Source organism: Mandrillus leucophaeus, unplaced genomic scaffold (assembly GCF_000951045.1).
Source record: "Mandrillus leucophaeus isolate KB7577 unplaced genomic scaffold, Mleu.le_1.0 Scaffold501, whole genome shotgun sequence".
NCBI classification, from domain to species: domain Eukaryota; kingdom Metazoa; phylum Chordata; class Mammalia; order Primates; family Cercopithecidae; genus Mandrillus; species Mandrillus leucophaeus.
The window spans coordinates 1,555,326-1,583,250 of NW_012105377.1; the positions used below are offsets into that span (position 1 = coordinate 1,555,326).

Genomic DNA, 27,925 nt, shown 5'->3' on the forward strand with positions numbered 1-27,925 from the left:
TAAATGCCAACGTTATATGTTTTATTTTTAATCAAGTAATTTTTTTAAACCCCAGCATATCCATAATTGACAGAATACGACATTAGGCATGAAATGAGAATATAAAACCCAGAGTGTACAGAAAGGCAAACAGTGCTTCAGTCCCTCCAGATGACTGCACGCAAGTGAAATGCATTCCAAACATCTACCCCTTATCTTTTAAAAACATACAGTTCAAGTGTTTTTATTTTCACTTGTAAACAGCATGAATCAAAATGGACAATGAGGTAATCTAAATACTACACAGGATAATTTAAAAACACTAGATAAAACACCATTATTAAAGACATATAAAAATCAGGGTTCACTTTGGTCTCTAGTATGGTTAGAGTTGTTAATACCAAAAAGCAACGCATACTAATTGAAGCCAGCTTGGTGGTAGGTGCCAGTGGTTGATAGATGGAAGTGATTCAAGAGGTAGTCAACACCATCATTTTCAAGCTGGTAACGCTCACAAGTGTTAAGCCACAGATGCATTAAATATCATAATACTTTCTCACAGTACAGTACTTTACCATAACTTGCAGCTTTGTTCCAAATATAAAATTTAAAAATGAATCATAGGTCAACTTCTCACTCTAACTGAACAATTATGACACAGATCATACAACCACCACATCTTAAAGAGGCTGTTGACAGCTATGTAAGACAGAGTTTGATGCTTTTAACAGATGTTCTTCTCTAAAACAAATAAATCTCATTAAGACATCTAGAAAATTAAAGTCAGTGCAGCTGCACTTGTACATACTTTCCCAAATTTTATAACCAAAGGGGAAATACACATATATATTTTATGATAAACATTTCTTAGAGAAAACAGATAAATTAATTTAAATTAACTTTAAGACTTAATGAGATTTCCCATGTCCTGTATAATTCATCTTACAGTGAATGTTACAAAGTCTATTAACACTTATGGGCTCCTATTCACAAACTAAATACAACCAGCAGTAACTTGGGGCCGCCCTGGTGCAAAATAAAACTGAGCCAGAATAAAAATAATATTGGCAATATTGGAGGTGGACTGATGCTAATAACATGACATTTCTTGATCTTTTTTCTTACATTGCATGCTAAACTTCCAAGTTATAAGCAGGTAAAAATCTTTCTAAATCTTTCAACTGCAAAAATACATCCAAGGTCTTCTAGTGAAGACTAGAAATCCAAGTATAAAAATGTTTTCATTATAGTCTGCCATGTAGCAAATGATTAGCTTACAGGGCTAAGAGCCTGGCAATGCATCTTGTTTAGGAATTGCATCTTGTTTAGGAATTACATTTGTGTTGACATGAGGGTGAGGTCAAGAGATAACTGAATTCACAGACCTGCTGCCCCACCATTAGTAATCCCCGCAAAGTGATGCTTCACACAGACCCTTTTCCCTCAATAGCTAGTAATGGCATTGCATGTTCATTCCTTGGCAAGCCAGTGCTAGTTAGTTATGTGCCTGGGGCTATAATGCTGCAAGACGCTTGGCTTCAGGGCAGCACAGACAGTAAATGAAGGACATTGGCATCTTTTAAACTCTTTGCCTAGCACAAATACCTGCATAAACCAACCCCTCTCCCTGCTACCCCTTCCGACCTCCGCCTCTGGGCAAAGAGATGCTTCTAAGACTGCTTCCGTGTTCTGTTTTGCTTAAGTTCTTAAGTTGAACAGTGCCCATAATTCTTTAAACTAAATACATGATTATTTTAAGGAGATGTTTGGAGACTTTGCTAACTAAAACGAGATGCTTCATTATTCACAAGTGTTTGTCAGAAACATGCAGTTGTGGATTGCTATTTATAATACAGATAAACAGGTTCTGTACCAGAGAATTATCAGCCACCTGTAAGGCTGGAACAGCATACATACAGGTGTGCTATGCATCAACTATGAGGTAGCCTTTTGCTGTAAACAGAATATTTTACCTATGTAAATGAACAATGTGTTCACATCAGTGATATTCACATATGCACGGAGTTGAGGGAATCTGCTTTAGAGGAGTTTTCACATGAAATAAAAATAGGATAACTGATATCTGATATTCAAAAATTTTGATCTATGTCAAACTCAGAGGTAGTTACTATCATCAGTACATAATACTTATATAAAGGTATAAGTTATTTGGTTTGTTTTGAGTAAGCAGGACTGTAGACTAGTCTGTAAAGAAACACCAAAAATATTATATGGTATGTTCCCTGAGCAAAGTTCTTTGTCCTGAGTATGTTATGTAATAGTGATAATATTCTCATATAAAAAATAAACCCCAACTTTCAACCATAAGATAGGTTTGGTATGTGCTCTTAGTTCAGTCTGGTAAGATGATGAAAAGGATTTCAAATTGCACCCATAAAGACCATAGTTCTCAAGTGTTTCTATTTTTTTTACCATGATTTTAGCTCTAAATTTCTTTTTGTAAACAGGAAATGTCCAATTTTCAAGTCCATAATTTCCTATTTCCATAAGGTGAAGGAACTTTGGTTTGAATTTTCAAAGTGACTTATCTATCATGTTTTGCATTTTTACTGTTAACCTGCTTATTATACCTGCTAAAAATTGAGCAATGCTTATCATGTTTTGCATTTTATTGTTAACTTGCTTATTATGCCTGCTAAAAATTAAGCAATGCCACTTTGATTTGTCTACATAATTTAAATAAGCTTGAAATCCTCACATAAGGCAAGGAAGTACTTCTCTACAGCTATATCACATTCAATATCGTCAAAGGTAAGCTTTGCATCACAGCACACCGATATTTCAGTGTATACCACGCAGATTCTCACAATCACTGTTGTGAAATTCAAGCTGAGTTGTAAAGGACTGGCAACCCAACCTGAGGCATTTTTCTTCTTATGGTGGCTTGCTGAAACAGCAGTAACTATATACGTCTCCCATGACAGGACAGGAGGGAGAGGAAGTAGAAACTGTTCAGCAGAATATGTCTCATTTGAGTCATGCTATTTTTATTTAATTATCTGAGCTTACACCAACAGGCCCATACATTATAATTATAATGCTTAATATTATTCCCAATATTAAGCACTATAATTAACTGGTACCTTCTTGCAGATGTTTCAGAAATTTGCCCATAACATCTAGAACCAGGATGACCCCAAAATAATTTTTTTTCCATGACCGAAACCTAATGGGACCAATACTATAACTGGTCCCTAGCCAGTTTATCACTCTGAGAACCAACCTGAGAAGATTCTCCCTAGCACTGAATGTTCATCCTGCATCCACCATATAGGTTACTTCAGAATAAGCATTGGAGGTAACTTCCATAGGTTCAAAGTTACTGTATAAAATACTTCCAGCTCTCTGGTGGGAGAGGTTTGGTACCTCTGCCCCAGGCTTGTCACTCTTGTTAACTGCCACTGAACACTGCCTTTTTTCATATCATTCACAGGTCATATATATTGGGCAATTGTGAACATCCATTTAATTTTAATTCTCAACCCTGGTATTTCATTCATTTCTGTGCTGCTTGTTTGTTTTAGAAACAAGTTAGATAACTCTCCAGGAGGAACAAAAAAAAACAGCCACCAAAAATATACGTCAAACAATTGGAGTTCTCTAAGGTCTTCAGCAGTAAATAAGGAGGGCTACCTGCTCTAAGCAATGGGTAGAAGATTGACTTAGCCAAGGGAAGCTGCTGTTGCCACACAATCCCTTACAACCCTCACAACATGGAAAAGGTTACAAGAAGCTGGTATTAAAATACTACTGAAAACAAGTCACTAAGATGATCCTCCCCTTCATTTCTCTTCATAGGCATCTAATTTTACAATCAAACATAGAATTTAAAACAGTGAAATATCGGCACAAATTACACATTCATTGTCTTTTGTGGAGTTATGTATCCCAGAATCAAAAAAGCTTATGGCAGTCAGAGGCATACGAAGTTAAGGTACTGCCTTCAAAGAGGGGGGAAAAATACCACTCCAGAAATTTCAAGAAAAAGAGGCAATCCCAAATTCGGGAGAACTGGATGTCTTAAAAACCTATAGTACCCCATAGTTGGCAGCTCTGAGATCTGAAGTATCCTTTGGTTCACACAAAAAGTAACAGTCATGTTTTTATTTTTATATAATATAAAAGAAGTGGTATTTCAAGAAAACTCCAGTAGGTTAAATTTAAAACTATCTATAATGCTTCACATGGGTTTTCAATTCTTGGAAATATCCAATTACATGAGGGAGGGTGTGTGCTTTGATCTATACACAAATATATAAAGACAAAGGCTCTTTATATATATGTGTACATTTCTATATAAAATTCTCATGTACACACACAGACTCAGGCTCTCTCCCTCTCACACATGCACATATTGACAGACATAGTATCTTACTCTCTGAATTAACATAAAACATGACACCCTGCTCAAATGTAATTTGCTTAGAGTGATTTGTCTGTTTAAAAAATTCACAGTTCCCCAATAGTAGTTAAAATCCCAGGTCAGCTACTGCTTGTGAAATACTGTTCCCCTATACTTGCATGAGGTAGACTTTGCAACAGGGTAAAAGGAAAGAACATATGAAGAAGACCTGTTATGTCTTTTTCCTTTTTTGAACTGAAGGCCCCTTTTTGCTTTGCTCTTCTGGTGCTGTAGATGACTTTGTGGAGGAAGCTTCTTGAGGTGACCTGCCTGACCGTTCTGAGATCTCTGCCCTAGCCTCCTGAGGTGGTGATGTACAGCCATGCCCGCCTCCCACTTCTCGAGGGAGAGTTGAAGTGCATGGCTGGGATTCTGCTTCCTGTCTTCCCTGAGAACTCACGGGTGGCTGTGCAACATTTTTATGTGGGCAGTTTGCCACCATGTGCATGATGCTCTGACAGTAATGGCACTTCTTTGGCTGAGGAGGTAGACTACATTCCTTAGCATGATGATCAAGGCCACCACAGTTGTAGCATCTGCAAGGCAAAAAGAGGAAAACATCTTAGAAGTAGGCAGCATGTATCCAAAAACACATTTTAAAATGTGAAGACACACAAACTATCAATGAGACAAGCTTATTTTAATGTGCCTTCTTAAAAGTATTTATCATTGTTTACACTGTTGGTTCAAAGACTATCTCCAAAATGTTCTCGTGAGGTTAAAAACTTAGTTGTGTGAGACATAACTAAACACAGTGAAAAACAAGAGTATTAAAACATGAAAGAATATTTAATCACTTCCATATAGAAATGATTCCTTTAAATTTGACACTATCTGGTCATTTTAAAAGAACCATTTAGCCCACTAGAGGGCAGCGAATATTCAACAAAAAACAACCAGCCAGTTTTAAAAACAAGAGTGTAGAAATACAGCTGTTGGCATGATACAAAGTGGCAATTCACTCAGAAATTGGGAAAATTTTAGACCAAATTAAATTTTAAGAGTTTAACACTTCTTTGAATGTTAATTATTTTGACTGCAGAAACCAGCTAAACTGGAAAAAAAAAGTTTTCCTTTGTATAAAATTAAGTAGTGCAGTGAAATTTGATATATAAGAAAGTCAGAGTTTAGTCAGAAAGTCAGGATGATATCTGGCAAATTACCAAGCAATTTTAGAGCAATAGAGTAAATGTCTGAATCAGAACAGTGTTAAAAAAAGAAAGTTTCTAAATACTTAGATTGAATTAATAAAAGTTCATGCTAGTTCAATGATGAGAAAAGTTTACTTTCTTTTCCTTTTGTAAGAAATTAGCTTTCTTTCAGGGTGATCTCTTTTAAGTTAAAATAAATGGAAATTCATCCATAATATGTGAATGCACATTGAAGACATGGCTTTGTATTAGATGTCTGAAAGTTCAGCTTTTAGTTTGGCAAGGAAAAGCTAAGCAAGAAAATTTATTCAGAGGTATATTTGTTCAATTTCAATCAGATTTCCTTCTAAAATTTTATATTAAAAATAACAAAAGACCATAAGTGGAAGAAACTAAGAAAAATTTATATTTACTAAAGGTTTTAAATCTGATTGTTAAACATAGAATTTGTTTAATGACTTGTCTCCAAATGAAATATTTTAAGAGCTATTTTATTTTCCAAATACATTTATGACTCCATAAATTTCATTTATGAAGCACAAAGAACAACAGGTTATAATTTTTTTTTTTTTTTTTGAGATACAATCTCATTCTGTTGCCCAGGCTGGAGTGTAGTGATCTTGGTTCACTGCAACATCCGCCTCCTGGGTTTGGGTGACTCTCCTGCCTCAGCCTCAGGAGTAGCTAGGATTGCAGGCATGTGCCACCATGCCCGGCTAGTTTTTGTATTTTTGGTAGAGACAGGGTTTCACCATGTTTAGCCAGGCTGGTCTCGAACTCCTGACCTCAAGTGATCCACCTGCCTCTACCTCCCAAAGTGCTGGGATTACAGGTGTGAGCCACCGCACCCGGACAAGTTATAACGTTTTTAAAAAATAATAAAATGTGTTAACTGGCTGGGCGGCGGTGGGTCACGCTTGTAATCCCAGCACTTTGGGAGACCGAGATTGGGAGGCAGATTACGAGGTCAGGAGATCCAGACCATTCTGGCCAACATGGTGAAACCCTGACTCTACTAAAAATACAAAAATTAGTGGGCGTGGTGGCGCACGCTTGTAGTCCCAAGCTACTTGGGAGGCTGAGGCAGGAGAATTGCTTGAACCTGGGAGGCGGAGGTTGCAGTGAGCCGAGATTGTGCCACTGCACTCCAGCCTGGTGACAGAGTGAGACTCCATCTCCAAATAAAAAAAAAGAAAAACAAAAAACAAACAAACAAAAAATAAAAGGGTTAACTGAGGAAATTGGTTTAAGTCCAGACTGACAACAAAAAATGAATTATGATGACTTATATTTGTATGTGTGTGAGAACATCAAACAATAATTTATACTACCTTATATTTAAAAGACAAACTACTAATGTACTAACAACCTACTAAGCAGTATATATAGAATATTTAGTATTTTATCTTCTGGGATAAATTAAACGGTGAATTTTTTAATTGGCAAAACTTAGGGTAACTATTGCCTGCTTCTCCAGTTAGCAATGTTACCTTATGTAATTTAGAATAATGAATTTATAAGATGGGCTTTTATTCTTTGCAACAATTAACAAGTATTTATCTTAGGAGAGACTGAATCATATTTTCAAAAAGGGGAAAAAAAAAACAAGAAATCACATGTTGTAGTTAAATTATTCATTGTACAATTACATATCTTAATATAATATAGCAGATTTAATAGTTTCAGCCATATGTTCTATGAGAGTGTAAGATTAAATAATCAAGATTACTCGCTAATGCTTAAAATTCAGGTTTTCAAAATAACAACACTCAAAAATGACATATTTGAAAGATATAACCACATTACTTATAATAATATATTTTCCCACACAGTTCTCCTCTACAATAGAGAAGTGAATTCTTAAATTAAATTTGCCCATCTATAAAGAATCTTCTTTTGAATTAAATTCACTTCCTTGAGAATACCTTCCACTCAGGAGCTCATTTTCAAAGAGAGAAAAAAGAGGTTAAAGGCTTCAGTAATAGGCTGGCTCTCCAGCGAACACATCGGTTTTATCAGTCACCATGGTGGGCACTGCGCTATCCAATTCAGGGAGCCATTCTGCCTGCTCACTGACCAGGAGCCTGATGTCAGTACTCTGCTTTCACAACTGCGATCTTCAATTACCCTCTATCTGTGCATTCACCATTAGATATGGGCTATAAAAGTTATTTTTAAGGATGCTATATAATTTTGGTTTCCTTACATTTTGATCTGCATAGTTAATTCACCCCCTTGGCTTTTCTGATATGTGCTATCATTAGGCCAGACTGTCTTCCACACTGAAAAGATTTGCATTTAGTGTCTATGTGCTTAGCCTTAAAAGGGGAGGAGTGGTATTTATATTCTCTTCTATTTAATCATTCCGTGTCAATCACTCTTCCTAAGAGTAGAGATCACTCTCCATTATGAAACCCCTTCCTTCCCAAGGGACTGACACCAAAATAGAAATGTTCAGCTACGTTGCAGCTCACAAATCATACCACAACTATACACTCCATACAAGCTATACGTGATTTCCATACAAGCTATACATGATTTTAGTCCCCTTTGTTCACCCTCCATACTTTTCCACATCAGTTTGCCTTTGTAGTCTGAATGAATTTTACATTGTGATGTGAGCATAAAAATAGCATGTGTGTCCATGTTCAGCTACATGCTTAAGAAATATAAGGACATAGTCTCACACAAGCAAAAGACCATACAAAGAAAATTATACTCATACTTTATTATATATTTCCATAGTCCAACATAAAAAATAAAATTATTCACGTTAAGTACTTTATTAAATGCTGAACCAGTGGCACATAGGGTATTTTCTCATGCATTACAAGTAAAGATAAAATAGGCCAGGCGCAGTGGCTCACACCTGTAATCCCAGCACTTTTGGGAGGCTGAGGCGGGCAGATCACTTAAGGTCAGGAGTTTGAGACCAGCCTGGTCAACATGGCAAAACCCCATCTCTACTAAAAATACAAAAAATTAGCCAGGCGTGGCGGGGCACACCTGTAGTTCCAGCTACTCAGGAGGCTGAGGCAGGAGAATTGCTTGAACCAGGGAGGCAGAGGTTGCAGTGAGCCAAGATTGCTCCACTGCACTCCAGCCTGGGCAACAGGGCTAGACTCTTTTAACAAACAAACAAAGATAAAATAAACAAAAATGTTCAGTTTAATCTTAGAACGTTATCAAGTTCTTCATAAAATCATTTTATAAATACTGTTATTCTAATGAGCTAGCACATTCTACAAGTATTATTTCTTATTTAAGGAACATTTAAAGATAGAAGATAAATAATAATCAAATCAAAGCCAACTTTTTTGAGACACTATCAAAATAAGATTTAAAATTTAAGATTTTAAGACCGGGTGCGGTGGCTCACGTCTGTAATCACAGCACTTTGAGAGGCCAAAGCGGGCAGATCACGAGGTCAGGAGATCGAGACTATCCTGGCTAACATGGTGAAACCCTGTCTCTACTAAAAATAACAAAAAATTAGCCGGGCGTGGTGGCAGACGCCTGTAGTCCCAGCTACTCAGGAGGCTGAGGCAGCAGAATGGCGTGAACCCGGGAGGTGGAGTTTGCAGTGAGCTGAGATCGTACCACTGCACTCCAGCCTGCACAACATAGAAAGACTCCATCTCACAAAAAAGAAAAGATTTTAAATAAAAGAATGGCAACAATAGATAGAATAGAGGCACTTATGATGGCCAAATAAATAAAAACAAATTGTTTAGACCTTTAGAACTATTTAATTCTATTCTGAAATAATTACATGAGTTTTTAAAAGCCAAGTCCAAACACCTACATTAGTTAATAAGTTAATCAAAATATACCCAAATTTCTGAGGATTTCATCAAAAAATGAAAACTCTGATTCAGAAATCAGAATTCAGATCTGCTATGACCATTAAAAAGTTTGCATTTTTTGATCCAAACAACTGAGTAAGCAGATTATATTTTCAAATGATATCAGCAATAATGGAGCTGAGCACAGCTGACAATCACTAGGTTAAAAGATAGACATTAATTTTTAAATAATATTCCAATGGTGTAAATGAAAATATTCATCAGTTATATATTCCCCCTTGATCCACAGAGTGATTTAAAAAATTGGGAAGAGGGGCGATACCACAGAGGAAGATCCAGATTTGCTTGCCTAAAAGTATAATGGAAAAAATCTATCTTAGGGTTCTTCTCAGTACTTGAACATTTTAACTTAATAAGAATTTATATGTAAACTCAAATCCACATTCTGAGGGTCTGATGGGGGCATTAAGGATAATTTTGACAGTGATCTGTAAGCTTCTGAAGGGGAAGGAATTGTTGAAAGATAGTATGTAAAGCAGTATCAGGGACAGAGAAAAGAGTAGTGAAAGAAGTGCGAGCTTTGGGCAGGAAGAAGGTACGAACATAGAAAAGGAATTATGTAAAAATTCTTGGGAGAAACAGACTAAAAAAGGATTAATAAAGTTTCCAAACGGGAGGCAGAGGAGCTAAAGAAAAGTCACGGATTGAAAAAAATTTCAGGAACTAAATTGGAAGAAAAATAATTCTTTGAAGAGATCATTTTAAACGTTGGTACAGTTCAACTAAAATCCAGAAATGATACTAATAACATTCCTCAGCTCTATTCTTTTTTATTCTAATATGTTTTAATACTTGTTATTTAATTAAAATTGTGTGCCAATCAACTGAACACATGGAAGTGACGGATTGCAGCCAGCTGGTGGTGGGGAGGTGGGTGGGCAGAAAGGTTATTAGAGAACCGCACAGAGTGGACAAGCAAAGGATCCAGAGCATATGATGGAAGCAATCTGCCTACCCTGTACCTCCTGAAGGTAAGAGGGGCAGATCCTGGAACCAGTCTTCCAGAAGAAGGCCCCATTTTCTTCTGACTGGTTCTACACAATCTAAATAAACATTTGGGTAGCTCCACAGGACCCGCCCCAAAGTACCAAGAGAGAAGTCAGGAAAGTGTGATGAGTCACAGAACTAGTAAGTCTCTTTAATAGTGTACATGTCTTCTGACCTCCATCAACCTATGTGTTAATGAATTAGTTTCTTTTATTTCATTCTTCTCATAACCAAATTCATAAGACTGTAAGCCAGTTAAACAATAACAATTTTAGTAAAGTTAATTTTTATTTAAGTATGTTTTCCATAGTTAAATTTTTATATATTCTAAGTACAGTGGTAAAATACTGAGTTTTCAAAAATAGTTGGTGATAATGATGATTTATGTTCTTTTAAAAGTTTCCTAGAGGCCGGGCACGGTGGCTCAAGCCTGTAATCCCAGCACTTTGGGAGGCCGAGACAGGCAGATCACGAGGTCAGGAGATCGAGACCATCTTGGCTAACACGGTGAAACCCCGTCTCTATTAAAAAAATACAAAAAACTAGCTGGGCGAGGTGGCGGGCGCCTGTAGTCCCAGCTACACGGGAGGCTGAGGCAGGAGAATGGTGTAAACCTGGGAGGTGGAGCTTGCAGTGAGCTGAGATCCAGCCACTGCACTCCAGCCCGGGCGACAGAGCGAGACTCCGTCTCAAAAAAAGAAAAAAACGTTTCCTAGATAATAAATACACATTTAACATCAGAAAAGTTTTCATTTGGATCACATTTAACATCAGAAAAGTTTTCATTTGGATCTTCAGGAATATAGAAGCCAGCATCATGCCCCTCTTTTACCTTAATTCATGCTAAAAACAAAATATTCTATATAAACATACTTTAACATACTTTTAAGGTAACTAAAATGGCAATAACAGAAATAATAAACAGGTTCAATTCACTGAGAGCTTACTAAATTCCAGACACTGTGCTAAAGGTTTTTAATGTGTTATATAATTTAATCCTCCCCCAAACTTTATGAATTGGGAACTACAATATCTAAATTGTATGGATGAAGAAATTTAGGGATTACCTAGAAGGGAATTTTAATTGAAAACAATTAAATTTCACTTCCATTTTGATTATATAAAAATGTTATACCCAAGAATATTGATGTAATTTTATTATATGCAAGTCTAAAATATCTAGGATCTGGAATTTAAAATACTAATACACACACCACACACACACAGAATTGTAGATTTTTCTTGAGACTTTGTTACTGAGGAGGTCAGCGTCTTTCTTTGAGCATCCCATCTATAAAACAAAAGACTGGGAGTAGTCCAGTCCAGATTTTTTTCACTGCCAAGGCTGGATTTTCTTTTCATCTCTCCTACACTTTACATGTTGAAAAACTTGGTCTAAAAAATGTGTGAATACTTTTTCTATTCTCTTTAATCATATGTTTAAGATTGTAAATTGGAATTTCAAGCTGACATGCTATATGATCAGTGCTATCAAACTGACTCAATAAAATTCCAGTCAAAAGAGAGAAGATGGAAATTTTAGTTAGCCCATTAAATCATACTGCAGTATGAATGATTTACTTAGGCTCTGAAATATTGCAATCAGATTCTATTGGTTGGAGTGAATGTAAATTGAGACTGCCTCCCTTGGAGGACAATTTGACAGCATATTTGAAAATATTAATACATATACTATCTGACCTAGTAACTCTCACTCCAGGAATTTGCTCTACAGGAATATTCACTGATAAACACAATGATTCAGGTACTAAGATATTAATAAGAGCATTGTCCATACTGGTAAAAAGTTAGAAAAATTAAATTATAACAACAATGCTAACAATAACCAATTGTTATTATTAAGCTATAAACTTGTTAAAATAAAAAACAAAGCCACATATACCAAAAAACATTTGCAGATAGTAGAATAATGAAATAATTTTTTAAAAATTGAGGTAAATTTGTATGTATTGACATGGAAAGATCTCAAAGACAAACTGTTAAGTTAAAAAAGCGAACCATGGCATAATACGTAAATACAGTATGATCACATTTGTTTCAAAGACATTAGACATGATTATAAGTAATTGTGTGCATTTTCAAACGCATGTAAAAACCGGCCAGGTGCAGTGGCTCATGCCTGTAATCTCAGCACTCTGGAAGGCCTAGGCGGGCATTCCTGATCACAAGGTCAGGAGATTGAGACCAGTCTGGCCAACACAGTGAAACTCCATCTCTACTCACAACACAAAACTTAGCCAGGCATGGTAGTGCATGCCTATAATTCCAGCTACTCGGGAAGCTGAGGCAGGAGAATCACTTAAACCCAGGAGGCGGAGGTTGCAGTGAGCCGAGATTACACCACTGCACTCCAGCCTGGGTGACAAGGCAAGACTCCATCAAATGAATGAATGAATGAATGAATGAATGAATGAAAAAACCATTGGGAGGGAAGACAGTGAACTGACAAAGAGTGGCTACATCCAGGGAAAATAGTACAGTGAAAGGGCATTTCATTTTTTTTTTGAGACAAGGTCTAGCTGTTGCCCAGGCTGGAATGCACCGGTGTGATAACGGCTCACTGCAGCCCGGACCTCCCAGACGCCATCATCCTCTACCTCAGACTCCCTAGCAGCTGAGACTACAGGTGTACATCACCTGTGTGTGTGTGTGTGTGTGTGTGTGTGTCTGTGTGTGGTTTTATTGGTAGAGATAGAGTTTTGTCATGTTGCCCAAGCTGGTGTCTTAACTCCTGGGCTCAAGCAGTCCCTCCCATTTTGGCCTCCCAATGTGCTAGGATTACAGGCATTAGCCACCATGCCTTGCTGGCATTTCACTTTTTCTCTGTAAATTTTTGTATAATTTCTTTTTTAAATAACAAGAAAGAACTTATATTACTTATGTAATTAAAAAAGAAAAAGAGCAATTATAATTATAAAACTCCATTGCCATTTTGTAATTGACCTTCATTATTATTGCTAGTCATCTGACAGTGAGTCTGTTTACCAGTGACTCAAAATCATTTTGGAAGCTTTCAAAAAATACTAATGCCTGGGTCCTACTCTAGACAAATTAAATCAGAATCGTTGAGGATGATGCCCTAAGCATAACTACTTTTTAAGTTTCCCAGGAGACGGTGATGTGCAGCTACTTGAGAACTACAGCTATTAACAAACACAAGTGTTGCACTGACAATCTTACCACTACATTTCCCACTGCAAGGAATGTGGTTCAAAAGAGAATACATCTCTCAAAACAATTTTCAACAGGTTACTCACTCATGCCTCAGAAAGGAAAAGAGGGGAGGAATGGAAGGAGGGAAGGAGGAAGGGAAAGAGAAGGAAAGAAGGGAGTAAGTGAGGGAGGGAAGAAGTGTGTGTATATATCTCCTATTTCCTTATTGAGAATGGAATTGAAAATTGAAATTTCTGGTTGTGATGGCAGAAAAGCTCCTCAACCTTTTACCATCACTGATCCCTGGAAGGTACACACTGCAAAAACCCACTGAGTTTAACTTCAGATATAGTTTCTCTGTTCAATTTATAATTTATCAATCAAGAACAGGTTCGATGTATACTCGTGTCATCAAAATGGATAACTTACAGCTTTTTCTTTTTTTTTTTTTTTTTTTGAGACAGGGTCTTGCTCTGTTACCCAGGCTGGACTGCAGTGCCACAATCAGGGCTCAGCATCCCTCAGCAGCTGGGACTACAGGTGCGTGCCAACATGCTTGGCTAATTTTTTTTTTAAATTCTTTTTGTAGAGACGGGCTGTCACTTTGTTACCCAGTCTGGTCTTGAACTCCTGGGCCCAAGTAATCCTCCCACCTTGGTTCTCCAAAGTGCTGGGATTAGAGGCACGAGCCACTGCACCTAGCCAATTTACAGCTCCTTAATCAATAGCTACTTTCCCTAAATTTCACCATCATTACCAATTAACAATTACTAATTTCCCATAATAACTCTTTTAATTCTCCATCTTCTATTGCCTACGTCTAAAATAATTTTGACCAGCATATAAATTTGTTTAGTACGGACATGCTCTTGCAAACATTTCTCCTCATGGCCAAATTCTGATTTTTTGTTTGTTTGTTTTGTTTTTTGAGATAGGGTCTCACTCTGTTGCCCAGGCTGGAGTGCAGTGGCATGATCTTGGCTCACTGCAACCTCCACCTCCCAGGTTCAAATGATTCTCATGCCTCAGCCTCCTGGGTAGCTGGGATTACAGGTGTGCACCACCACACCCAGCTGATTTTTTTGTATTTTTAGTAGAGTCAGGGTTTCACTATGTTGGCCAGGCTGGTCTCAAACTCCTGGCCTCAAGTGATCTGCCTGCCTCGGCCTCCCAAAGTGCTGGGATTACAGGTGTGAGCCACTGCGTTCGGCCTCTGTTGGCATTTAAATAGAAAATTACTTTCTTGTCAGTATAAATATAATAACAAGATCTCTGTTTTTTATAAAAATGATTAGGTATGTAATTTCTTAAAACCCTATCTAATGTCTAAACTACATTGTGCTTAAAAGAATGCCATTAATAAGATAACTACTGCTCACTCTGTTTTCTATACCCAAAGAAAAGGAAGTCCATAAAAGATAGTATTTAAACCTGTTTAATCAGACCACCCTATGGGTAGGTGCTCAATATTATTAAACAAAAAGCAAAATTCAGTTAGTATAATTGCCATTTGGTTCTTTCTGTTGCATAACAAATCATGTGTGTTTGGATGGCTCTGTATTGTCTAGTACTATTCAGCGTAACAAGCAGGGATCAGCCTGTGGTGACATGGAACCAAAGTAAATTCAAACTCTGAACTGCTGGCAGTAGAAATGAATATTCTATGTCTCCCCTAAAGCTCAGATTGCAGATCAACTAAACTAATTTTTTAAAAAATTTATCAACTAGTGTTCTAACCTCTTTTATCACCTGATTATATGATGAGAAATTAACTAGATACATTGTCTGCTAGTGGATTCAACTGCTTATAACATTCATTTAATCATTTTCATAGAATCAAATGAAAACCAAATGGACAAAAAAAAAACTGAAGAATATCTACTGTGTGCACAACTTTGTATTAGATGCCAATGAAAGGTATGTGAATAGTTAGCTGGATGGTTAAGATTTACACATTTTATCTCATTTAATATCTTCTCCTGACTGGTTTTTGGATTGCCTTAGGTTTATTAGCTTTTGGACACTTTCTCTGATTAATGCCATCAACTATCTCATAACATCAGTGAAAATGCACCGAAGTATACTGAAAACCACCTAAAATACAGTAAGAGCTCTATTCACAAACCTTTCATCATCTTATAAAAACATGAAGATAAGATGAAAAATGTGGGGAATGGGTATGTAATGAGTGGTGGTGCAGGTCACTGAGAAATGGGGATGAAACATGTAGCAGTTTTAAAAGCAAACAAGACATGGAAGGGGAGAGAAATCACTGGAGGCATGGGGGCAAAGGGCAGCATTTTTCATATAAGGGCACTTCAATCAGGCATAGTTATAAACCAGACATTTTTATATATCATTCCATTATGTTTAAAAGTACTTGGTAGATTCTGTGTCAAATCAATGAAACAATATTCATTTGTTGAAAGTTTTCTACTTTGCACTATAACTTGAGAAGGAGCATAATAATGAATTCTAGGTCATAAGTTAAAACTTTATTTCAAATAGAAATGTTATCTCTCTCTTACATGACAAACAACATCTCAGACAGATAATCTGTTCTGGCTAATGGAAAAGTTTAGAAAAAAGAGAGAGAGAGAGAGAAAGATGTACTCAAACACAGATAACTTCATGCTTTCCAATTTCCTGGGAGTAAAAGCAGTTTGTTACGAAATAGGACCCAATCTCATACGCAGTGGGCACTCGGCCAGTGCTGCTTTCAGAACCCAAGATAACTAAGAAGGAGTGTCCAGTTCAGGAGTAACACACACACATATACACAAATCAATAAAAGCCACATGCATTTTTGCTGTTGTAGTGTTGTAACTATCCTAACTGCAGGTTTACATTCATCCTTGTTGGAAGCAAGGTCAGTTTATCGACTCTATTTGGTCTTACTGACCTTTAAGTTAAAGTGTTTTAAAAGGTTAGTACTACTATCAATTATGAAAGGAAGGGAAGACGTTCAATGTTTAACTTATCTTGAAATGGTTAAAATTAGCTGCTTGCTTAGATGGAAGAATCAGATTATAATATGCAGTCTGGAAATGTCTGTTCATTTATTATAGCAGCCTTGCCGAAAACTTAAACCACCAGGGCTGCTTGCTTTTTTCACCAGACTATTTCAAATTCACAGTGTCAGAGGTGTGACATCTGCTGTAAATAAGCATCAGCTCAGCCTGAAGAAATACAATTCCACTAGAGCTTTGTGTCAACTCTTATAAACGTTTTTTCTTCTCATTGCATGATTTCTTTTAGGCTTTGGTTCTGTAGCCAGCATTCTTTTTATCTATTAATATAACATTATTTTGTAAGTCATTCTAAAGTTGTATCTTTCGTGTGTGTGTATGTGTGTGTATATATATGTTGAGCCTTTTATTCATATATATATGAATATTATTTTATTCATATATATATATAAAATGTCTTTACTATTAGGCCATTTGACCAGAGCACAAGAAATTTTAAAAGAAGAATTTCATCATGGTTACCTGATAAGTGAGGCAATAATTTGTTATCTAGAGAAGCAGATGTAAATGTCCGAACAATATATACAAGAATTTTAATACCATATTAAAAATACCTTAGGTATACAAAATAAGGACTACAAAATAGTGACTAGCACACATTTTATCACATACACTTCTCCATTAAAACACAGAAGGAACAGAGAACATGAGAAATTCCAAAGGAAAGAAAGACGTATAGAAGTTAAGAATCAATTTTGTTGGCATGACTGATGTACTGTACATAGAAGATTAGATAACAGCTTCAAATTTATACTGGTTGTTTGCAAGCCAGGGGCAAAAGGGCGCTAGATTAAAAGATGTTACCCTAATTTTAGCAAAGTAAATATCTTCTGGGTTACTCAAAACTTTGAAGTTATCTATGACTGAGTTACCTTTGATGCAACTAATAATGCTGGTAGAATCTCAGTTTTTATGAAGACAGAATGTTAAAACACCTCTCTGTTGCTGTATGACTGACTTACTACTGAATTACTAGCACTTACTACTAACTACTAGCACTTCCTACTTACTACCTAATTATTTTTTGAGACAGGGTCTTGCTCTATCACCCAGACTGGAGTGCAATGGCACCATCACAGCTCACTACAGCCTAGAGCTCCTCGACTCAAGTGATCCTCTTGCCTCAGCCTCCCAAGTAGCTGGGACTACAGGTGTGTGCCACCATGCCTTGGCTAATTTTTGTATTTTTAGTAGAGACGAGGTCTCACTATGTTGACTAGGCTGGTCTCGAACTTCTAGGCTCGGCTCAAGTGATCCACCTACCTTGGCCTTCCAAAGTGCTGGGATTACAGCTGTGAGCCAGAATACCCCCAGCCCCCTGAATTATTACTACATTATTGAATTAGTAAGAAATATTAATAATCTGTCCATTTTGACAATGTTTATATTAATAGCATTAAAAGTATTTATAGAGGGCCAGTGGTCTTAGAACACAGTGCCTGGTATGATTTAACCAAAATGTGTTCTCAGTACGAATTCATGTGCGAGAGTCAAAAGAAGACTGTCCCAAGCCATCACCTGTCTCTACAGCTACACAGCAATCAGAAGGAGTTAAAACCATTTTGCTCAAGTCAGAAAGGAAAGGCTTCTAATGATCGATAAGTTTGATCTCCCATTCCAGCACCAGCTACCGCTGAGGAAAATGATGAAGTATAAATGAGAAGTAAACGACCTCTGTCCATTTCTCCCTCCACTCCAATTGGTCTTCTAGTGACAGACTACATATTGCCTTTTGTCAAGAATCAGCAGTTCTTCAATTGTTTACCACGTACATAAGTAAAAATTAAACAAGGAAAATTGCTACCATGTTCAGATAACCTCTGTAAACTGTGATATTATCTTGTGTAGGTCTTACTTTAAAAATTAGAGCTCAAGACAATGTTCTTTGCTTCATGGCTACTTCCTTTCCTCCTCCTTGCTGATTGAGGGTGCCCTTCATGTCATAATCTTTCTATGACTAAAGCCGGATGGTCAAGCTGCTAAGACAGCCCTACAGATCTTTTCTCTGATCACAGATCCCTTAAGGGATCTTATCTTCCTATTTGAACATTTCAAGGCTGTGACCCTGTGAATACATAGCCACTGGTGGAGGTAAAATTTGAAGGTAAGTATGGGAAGAGCAGTTGAATTCCCGGATAGAACAGATTGTTTATAAAAGTCCAAATACTCTTAATAACTTCTAATCATTAGGGCTAGATTCTACATGTTAACAGATTTATTTGCACATATTCTGTAAGCCAAAAAATAGCTTTGTTATGAGTACAGTTCCTTAAGTATTTGAATGATGAGTTTTCATCTCCTTTGGTCACCCTCTAGATTTGGCTGGAGGAACTTTTCATGAAGAACTTGGCTTATTCTCTTAGTGGAACAAGAGAAACAAAGCCACTGAGTATTTTTTTCTAGATTTTTCTTTAAAAAATATTGAATGATATCCTGACTGGTGTGATAAAAAGGAGGTAAATTTGCTTGGGCAATACTTGAGCCTTTTATTCAAAAAATATATTTATTTCAGAAAATAAACATTTGAAAATACGATAGCTACAAATGGCAGTGTTATTTATCACTCTGAATGTAAAGTTCTCTTTATGTGTTTGACATGTAATTTGAATGAATGCAATATATGTGTGGGGGAAAGCTGTGCTTCAGTGGAAAACATCTGGAACCCAGCTTCTGGATTATCTGGTTCTGATTCTAAGAGGGTTATTTTACAGCTCTTTCCATGACTGACAGAAATACAACATCATTTTTCTCTACAGAGGGGCAAATTCTATCCTGGAGGGTGGAGAGTCAATTGATTTCCCTTGCCCACTGTGGAAGAAGCCAGTTTGGGTTTCATTTGCATATTCATGTCAATATACCTGATCTACAAATATGTCTGTTCTTTGATTCTCCTTTGAACAAGTTACAACATTTGGTTCTCTTACTGAACTGAGTTAAATAAATTCTTTAACACTTGTTCATCTGATATTTGCATAAAAATCATAATGCTGCATTTTTAAAAAATTATCCTTTAACATACAGTAAATATGCACCACAGAGCCACTACATGAGATGCAATAAACATTTACAAGCACTTTTAGGCACAAAGACTTCTAGATCACCAACTAGCTTTAACATTGAGTTACTGGACCCAATTTTAGTTTTTTTGTTTCTTCTCAGTGATTTTGTTTTTCCTATATCCTGAAACATTTTGACCTTTTATAGTATTGGGACTTATTTCCAACTACACAAAAAGATAAAATAATTAGAATATAATTATTATTATAACTATTATATTTAATAAGACATATTGGAAAATATTATTTGGAAAAAAAATTTTTTTAAAGACTGAGTCTGACTATGTTGCCCAGGCTGGATTGCAGGGGTTATTCACAGGCGTGACTGTAGCACAGTGCGGCCTCAAACACCTGGCCTCAAATGATCCTTTCAAGTAGACATGTGCCACTGTGCCCGGCAAGTGATGATACAATAGAGAAATAAATCATCGCTATTTTACTATCCTTTACTTTACTTTTCTTACTTTTATTTTGAGATGGAGTCTTGCTCTGTCGCGGGAGTGCAGTGGTGCGATCTCGGCTCACTGCAACCTCCGCCTCCCGGGTTCAAGCAATCCTCATGCCTCAGCTTCTCGAGTAGCTGGGATTACAGGCATGCGCCACCATGCCCAGCTAATTGTTGTATTTTTAGTAGAGATGGGGTTTTACCATGTTGGCCAGGCTGGTCTTTTAACTCCTGACCTCAAGTGATCCACCCTTCTCAGCTTTGCTTAAAGTATTGCCTGATGTTCCAAGAATGTACCAAAGACATTGGGACAGTGTTTTTTATACTCTTTTTCTTTTTAACCTTACATTGAACGCAGCTGAGAATTCAGAAATTTTCATTTCTGTCCATAATAGCAGAGAGAAGATGAATAAGAACATAAATACAAAAAGATAGCTAGCAGTACTCTAAACTCTAATGATAATGATAAAATTGTATAAACTAAATCTCAGAGTATGAGCCTTTATATAAGACAAACAAATAAATATTCACTAAATCAATGAGTAAACAATATTATTTCTAAGGACAAAAAGGAAATCTGCTACCCAGTCAGTCATTCCACAGGATGTCATCATGCAATATTTTTGGACAAAAATTTTTACTAAAAGACCACGTGACAGTATTTTATCTTTTATGAGGTTTGTACTAAGAAATTTACATAAGAAACTGTACATAAGAAATATGGCTCATAAGTGGACAAATGCTTAAGGCACTGACTGAAAGGAAATAGCATAGAAATGAAAAAATCAATTGAATATATCATTCTAATCAATGTCTAAAAATGAAAATGTTTTGCTATCATCGGCTAAAGAAAATGACCACCTTCTAACAAAATTACGAGCCATGAAAACTTTCAAAAGTATTTCATTTTGAGGATGTAAATGCAAGAACCACCAGGAGCAATAAGCTGGAACCTCTTAGAAATGTATTTGAAAACTGAATCAGTATTTACAAAATAGGTATGTTCCAGGGTCATCCATGCACAATTACTTGCATTCAACGGAAATCACCCATTATGAAAATGAGTATCTTCATACCAGAAATACATGCAAGAAAAATTTGAGTTTGTTAAATTCTTGCTAATTTCCAATGCAGTTTTTAAAGCAGGCTTTGATTTACATATTTGTAAATTATTTGTAATATCACTTAAAAATATATTTTAAACAGTCCATTGGTTCAAATAGTAACTGTTGCTGATGACTGTTCTTCCTGTATAGCAACAGCTAATAAATGTAGACTTTGTTAAATGCTGTAAGATAGAAAGTGTTACGTCTTTTCCAAAAATGACATAATCAAAACCAAAACAAAACAGAACAGAACAATAACAAAAGTATAATTACTGAGAGTGAGAGGGATGACTTTGTAAAAGAGTTGGCCTGGCTGCAACATAGTACTTAAAAGTTATTTTAAAATGAGTAAGGTTTAGGCTGACTCTGAGAGCCCTGCCTCGGAGTCAGCCCTGCTTCGCAAGGAGCAGTACCATTTAAGAAAAGATTCCTGTCTAAAATAAATAATTACATTAAAATAAAAATAAAAACGAGTAAGGTTTAAACAGATGCAGAGATGGGAAAGAAAATATGCCAGGCAAATAAATGGCCTGAGTATGACACCAAAGTAGAAAAGCAGAGGACATGTTTAGCAAGGCAAGTTGGCTGGCTTGGAAAAGAAAATGGAAACAAAGACTACTAAGCAGAATATTAAATATATTTTACAATTTAACATTTTTTAAACTTTGATGTTACAGTAGGAAAAAAACCCTAAGTTTCAAAGTTTATGTACACATTGTTCATGACCTCAAATCTAATATAAAAGGGAATCCAGGATTTCAGCCTGTAACTCAGGTGGTGGTCCATGATAAAATCACCTAATCTCTCTGGGTTTCCTCATCTATAAGTAAGCTTCATACTTCAAGAATTCATTTTTAAAGATGAACATAATTTCCACTTACTTCATTTGGTTGCTGTTGGTCTTAAATGAGATACATATTTTAAAATGTTTTGTCAACTATAACGCTTCGTATATAAATGGTAGGTGAAATTTCTCTACTAGTGGTAAGACAATTCATGGTAGACTAATTGAAGCCCTCATGAACTGGGGGGGTGGGGTGGGGGGAGCGAGAGCAAAAATAACAGAAGCAGCTTAAAATATTTTTCTGTTTACAAGAATCCTACAGAGATCAAACTAAATAGCCCAACAATGATACTATATATGTATATCTTATGAATGCTCTATAATTAATTTCTATTTTCCATTGCTTGTCTACTGGGATTTTCTTGACCATCTCCTACTCTTCCATTTTGATGAGATATTAGTAAATTAATTTGCTTTGTTGCAGATGCCATGCATTTCTTCCTGTATGTAGTTCAATGTCTAAATATTTAATATTTTTCTGCTTTATCCCTTGGAGTCCCTAAAAATCAAATTGCAGGGCAACTTAGTTTATATAAATTCTATCACAAAAGTTGCAGATAAAGAAAATGATAAAGTAGACTATCTTTGTGTAGTACAGTTTTAAGTACTGGGAATTTGCCGACTATTCCTATATTCTAGGGACTATTCTTTCATCTGGTTTTCAGAACATTAAATTAGTTTTCTTTCTACCTTACTGATATTATTTTCCTATCTTGTTCTCAGTACCTTTCGAGAGTCACCAAAATCTAGACTTACATTTGTCTACCAACTCCCTTTTGAAAAATTAATCAACTTCCTATATACAAACTACTTTCTTTAGTCTGATCACTCACAAATTATTCCCACTTTTATGTTTCCTTGTAATCTCAAACTTAGCTCATCTCTTCCAGTTTATTTAGACCCACTCCTAGTTTCCAAATCTCTTCCAATAAGTTCTACATTTATCACTGCATTCACGGTGTTTACTGGTATAATGCCTGGTTGGTTCAAAGAAATGGAAAAGGCACTATTGAAAAAGTCACTATATTCTGGACTTTAAAACATCATGCTTACTGGAAGTTAACTCTCCTAAACCATGAAGTCATCTCAGCTTTCTGTCTATTTGGGAGTAGATTCTTGATCTCTAGCCTTCAAGGCATGTCACAGATCAGTCACGGTAACTGATACTCCAGGTGCATCTATCAGTCTGCTTGTACCACTCAGTCACCAACCACTGTGACCATATTTATATTACTGTGGACAATATAAATGAAACGAATAAACAAAAACTTAATTACAGGTCAAGCACAGTGGCTCACTCTTATAATCTCAACAACTTTGGGAGGCAGAGGTGGGCAGATCACTTGAGCCCAGTAGGTTGAGGCTGCAGTGAGCCATGATCACGCCACTGCACTCCAGCCTGGGCAAAAAAGCGAGACCCTATCTCAACAAAGAAACAAAAAAAACGAATTAGCAAATCAGTCATCTTCACCTTGTATTATTAAAAAATAAGAGTAAAAGTTCAGGCACAGTGGCTCACGTCTGTAATCCCAGCACTCTGGGAGGCCGAGGCAGGTGGATCACCTGAGGTTGGGAGTTGGAGACCAGCCTGACTAACATGGAGAAGCCCCGTCTCTACTAAAAATACAAAATTAGCCAGCTGCAGTGGCGCATGTCTGTGATCCCAGCTACTCAGGAGGCTGAGGCAGGAGAATCACTTGAACCGGGGAGGTAGAGGTTGCGGTGAGCTGAGATTGCGCCATCGCACCCCAGCCTGGGCAACAAGAACAAAACTCTGTCTTTAAAAAAAAAAAAAAGAAATAGAGTAACATTAGAATACAGAGAATGAAAAGGGAAAATATTATAAGATGCTGGAATGTAAGGATGAAAAAATAATATTTAGTACTAAAGGGCAGCATCATTAAAGTGGAAGAAATGCAAAATAATTAGTGTCAAATGCAATAAAAACATGAATTCCTATCTGCCATACTTTTTGGGCCAAATAGTATTGTCATACATTTTAGTAATATTTCATTGTAACAGGAACCCACTGAGCTATAATGTAACTAACTCTATGGCAGAAGCTTCATCTTCTGGGCAAAACTACCACACAGTTCAATCTCCCTTCATCTAATCAATTTTTTTGTCAAGTCTTACTTAGCTTCAATTACCACTATAAGGATTTTTCAATAAAATAGTAATGGAAAAACTACAAGTTAACCACATGTGGATGTGCATCTCTGGAGACACAGCGAGTCTGAAACTTGAAGAGAGATGCTAAGGTTGAAGTCACAGACTTGGGAGACATCACTGAAAGAACAGACAGTAGCTAAAGCTCAGAGATCACCTAGCAAAATGTGAAGAGGAAACAATAACTGCAGCCAAAGCTTTCAGGAAATCCACTATTTAATAACTTTCAGGTGGAGCAACCAGTTAGAAGTTCTAAGAAGGAACAGTCAGAAAAGTAGAAGGAAGACAAGAAAAGAGATACTTCCCTAGTTTAAAAAAATACATATACACAGTTTCGCATTCGAGAAAGTAGCTAATAGACAGATCAAACAAGATGAGGTATTAAAATAGGCTGCTGGATTTAGCAAGTAGGAGATAGTAAGAGGCCACAGATAGAACATAAAATGAATACAAAAGAATTAAGGAACTAAAATTAAACCATAGCGCCAGTATCAAACTTCCTCAAAGTCAGACAAGCATATCTTAGGAAACAGATCTTCCTAGGGGACTCATTTCCTCAGAAAAGCAGCCCTTTCCAAAACCATGTACTATATATTCTTTTGAAAATCACCAGAGTCCAACAGAAAAACAGACAATGGACATGAACAGGCAATTCACAAAAAGAGAAAGAAAAATGGCACAAATACTTTTAAAATATCCACAGGAGGAAAAGCGCAAATTTTAAAAAGCAACAGCCACACATTAAAATTACATTATATATAACATAATTACATTACATACAAAAATACACTTCATTTCCTTCAAAGTAGCATATAAAATACTCTGAACAACCATACCACTTAAAAACAACTAAATGCTGGAAAAAACATTTCTAAAGCATCCTTTGAACTGCTTTGCTGATGGCACTGAAAAGTCAGTGATGCTCAGAAGCCAAAAACAAAGTGAAAGCAGAAAACTAGGGAGGTAAGTGAAGCACTGAAATAACCTCTCATTCTGGAGACATCTACAAAACACTAGCAACAATCTGAAGCTTTCACCTTGTAAACTGGATGATGCAGCAGAGGAGTTAGAAAACAAAGCCTAAGATCTGTCCAGAATTAGGAGTCTAACAGGAGATCCTGTCCCACAGAAAGCTGGAACCTCCACCCAAAATTATACTCAAATGTAAAGATCAATGAAAAGTAGTTACCTCAAAGACGGGAAAAGGCAAGATAACTTTTCTGCTCCCAACTATGTGGTGGGAGGAAGAGAAAACGATCTCCCCCTTGAGAACTGATATCACCAGCCAGATGCTATACGGTGTTGCAGCTCATGTGGGGCTACAACTCAAGCTGAGAATTTCTTTTTAAATGGTTCCCAGTTGGTACAAGTACCTCTAGGCACATGATAAAATAAACACATACCCGCCTCAGAGAAAATGCACTTTCAAGACAGGAGTCAAAAAATTCCTGTAGACACAAGTTCAAGAAATATGAATTCCTGGTTAAAAAAATCATAGAAGACAAAATAATTAAATAAATAAGGGACCATGAGCTACAGCCAGTACAATTAGATCCAAAGTGTTCAGATACTGAATTGCTCAGATTCAGACTATAAAATAAGTATGTTTTAATTTGTTTAAAGCAACACTTCTTAACACTACTAGGTCAATATTTCCTTTTTATAATAAATATTTTTGTAATGCCCCTATTCTTATACTGAAATAAATTTAAAGTAATCTCTATATACATATAATTTAAACTATCTATATTCCTTAACCATAATATATAGAAAAAAGTAATTTATAGTAAACCAATACATACTTCAATTTTAAAATGTGGTGGTAAAACTACACAAGAATACAGTAAAATAACAATGCTTGTACTTATCTATGATAAATAAATTGACTTTAAGCCATTCCATACAAGTAAAAGAAAATGAAAGAAGAGGTACATGGGTACACCAAGATAAAAATTATCCTGAGTAATATACATATATAGAAAGAGGAAGAAAAATCACCTTGATTGAAGCAGCATAACATGTCACGGCAAATTAAACACTCAACACTGCAAAAATGAGAAATATAACACTCTTCAAATGAGCTACATGTTAGGTATGAGTGTAGGAGCCAAATAATTTCCTATGCTGTCAGATGGCAGATGATAGTGATGATGTGTAGCAGAAAACATACCACATCTATTTTAATTCAACCTCATGCTGAGACATAAATTCAGTGTCACGCATATAAAAAGACTTTAGAGACCAGATCCTTTAATAGGTGATGGGGATAGCTGATGGATTGGAAAACAAAAACTAATACAAGAGGTAATAAATAAATTATCTCTGGAAATGGTACCATAGTCAGGCTGTAAAACAACTTGCAACCCCAAAATAAATTTCTACATGTAGTTTTTACAGTACAGATATTTTATCTCTGTATTACAAAAAAGTTATGAATACTGTGTATAGGTTCAGTGGGCTTCTGAATATGATAGACTTAGACTTACTCTTCTGCAGTCTACAGCTTTAACACTGGGAAAGATATGAGGCAACTGTTTATTGTCACTGGACAGGACAATAGGTAGTAAAAAAACTGTAGTGCTTGATAGAAGGGAAACACTCAAAGTAAGCCCAGATGTTTGCCCTAGCTTTCTGCCTGGGTAGACTTTTGGGACTAAGGGGCAAGAAGACAATGAAACGCAAGCACAGCAGTGATCTCAGTGAGCCATAAAGGCATAAATTTCAGCTCAGCGCTTCTAAAGCAGTTGGAATTCATGGGACAGGATACTGGAGAGAAGAGATCTGTACAAATCCTGTACCTTTCCCTCATTCTTAATTAAAGACCAGGTTGCATGTGTACAGCTTGAGACCCTTCAAAACACAGCAGCAGACTTTGTTGTTTGGCAGAGAGATAAGCAAAGATATCCAAGGCCACAAAATGCTGGGAGATACTGGAGTTCTGGCCTAGCGAGAAGTAAAGAAACTACACTGGATTTTAAATCAAGAAACACAGGCATTTCACTTGAGATCCTAGTAAACTCATGACTTAGGAATAAGGATTATACTCTGTGTACCTTATGACTGCATTCTAGGACTAAGCAAAACATGAAAATAGATCTACCATTATCTAGAATAAAAACAAAACTGGTAGAGCAAAACCTGTCTACCAGAACAAAAGTCAACATCTTGTAGAGAAGACAAATGACTCGGACTCCCTACAATCTATCAGCCCAACATTCTACATACAATAAAAAAATTACTAGGCATGAAGAGCAGCAGGAAAAAGTGACTCATATTTAAGGAAAAAAGTAGTCAAGATCTTAAAAAGACTCAAATGTGAGAAACAGCAGGAAATAACTCAAAATAGCTATCATAAATATGCTCAACAACTTAAAAGAAAAGATGGACATAATGAATGAACAAATGAGGAATAGTAGTAGAAAAATAATAAGAACAGAGGCTGGGCACAGTGGCTCATGCTTGTAATTCCAGCACCTTGGGAGGACTGCTTGAGCCCAGGAGTTCAAACCAGCCTGGGCAACATGGCGAAATCCTGTCTCTACCAAAAAAAAAAAAAAAAGCCAGGCATGGTGGCGTGCACATACTCAGGAGGCTGAGATGGATGAGCTACAGCCAGTACAATTAGATCCAAAGTGTTCAGATATTGAATTGCTCAGATTCAGACTATAAAATAAGTATGTTTTAATTTGTTTAAAG

At 36.4% G+C, this 27,925-nt stretch overlaps 1 protein-coding gene across 2 annotated transcripts in view; it reads right to left on the minus strand.

The window, feature by feature from the left end:
- The window catches only part of LIN28B (lin-28 homolog B (C. elegans)), a 143,931-nt gene continuing 116,006 nt past the window's right edge, over positions 1–27,925 (minus strand). The window contains exon 4 of one of the 2 annotated variants that reach the window (XM_011996087.1): positions 1–4,938. In XM_011996087.1, the coding sequence (XP_011851477.1) occupies positions 4,575–4,938 (364 nt within the window). In that variant the 3' untranslated portion in view covers positions 1–4,574. The remainder of the gene's footprint in view (positions 4,939–27,925) is intronic. The other variant, XM_011996086.1, reaches the window with a different exon arrangement.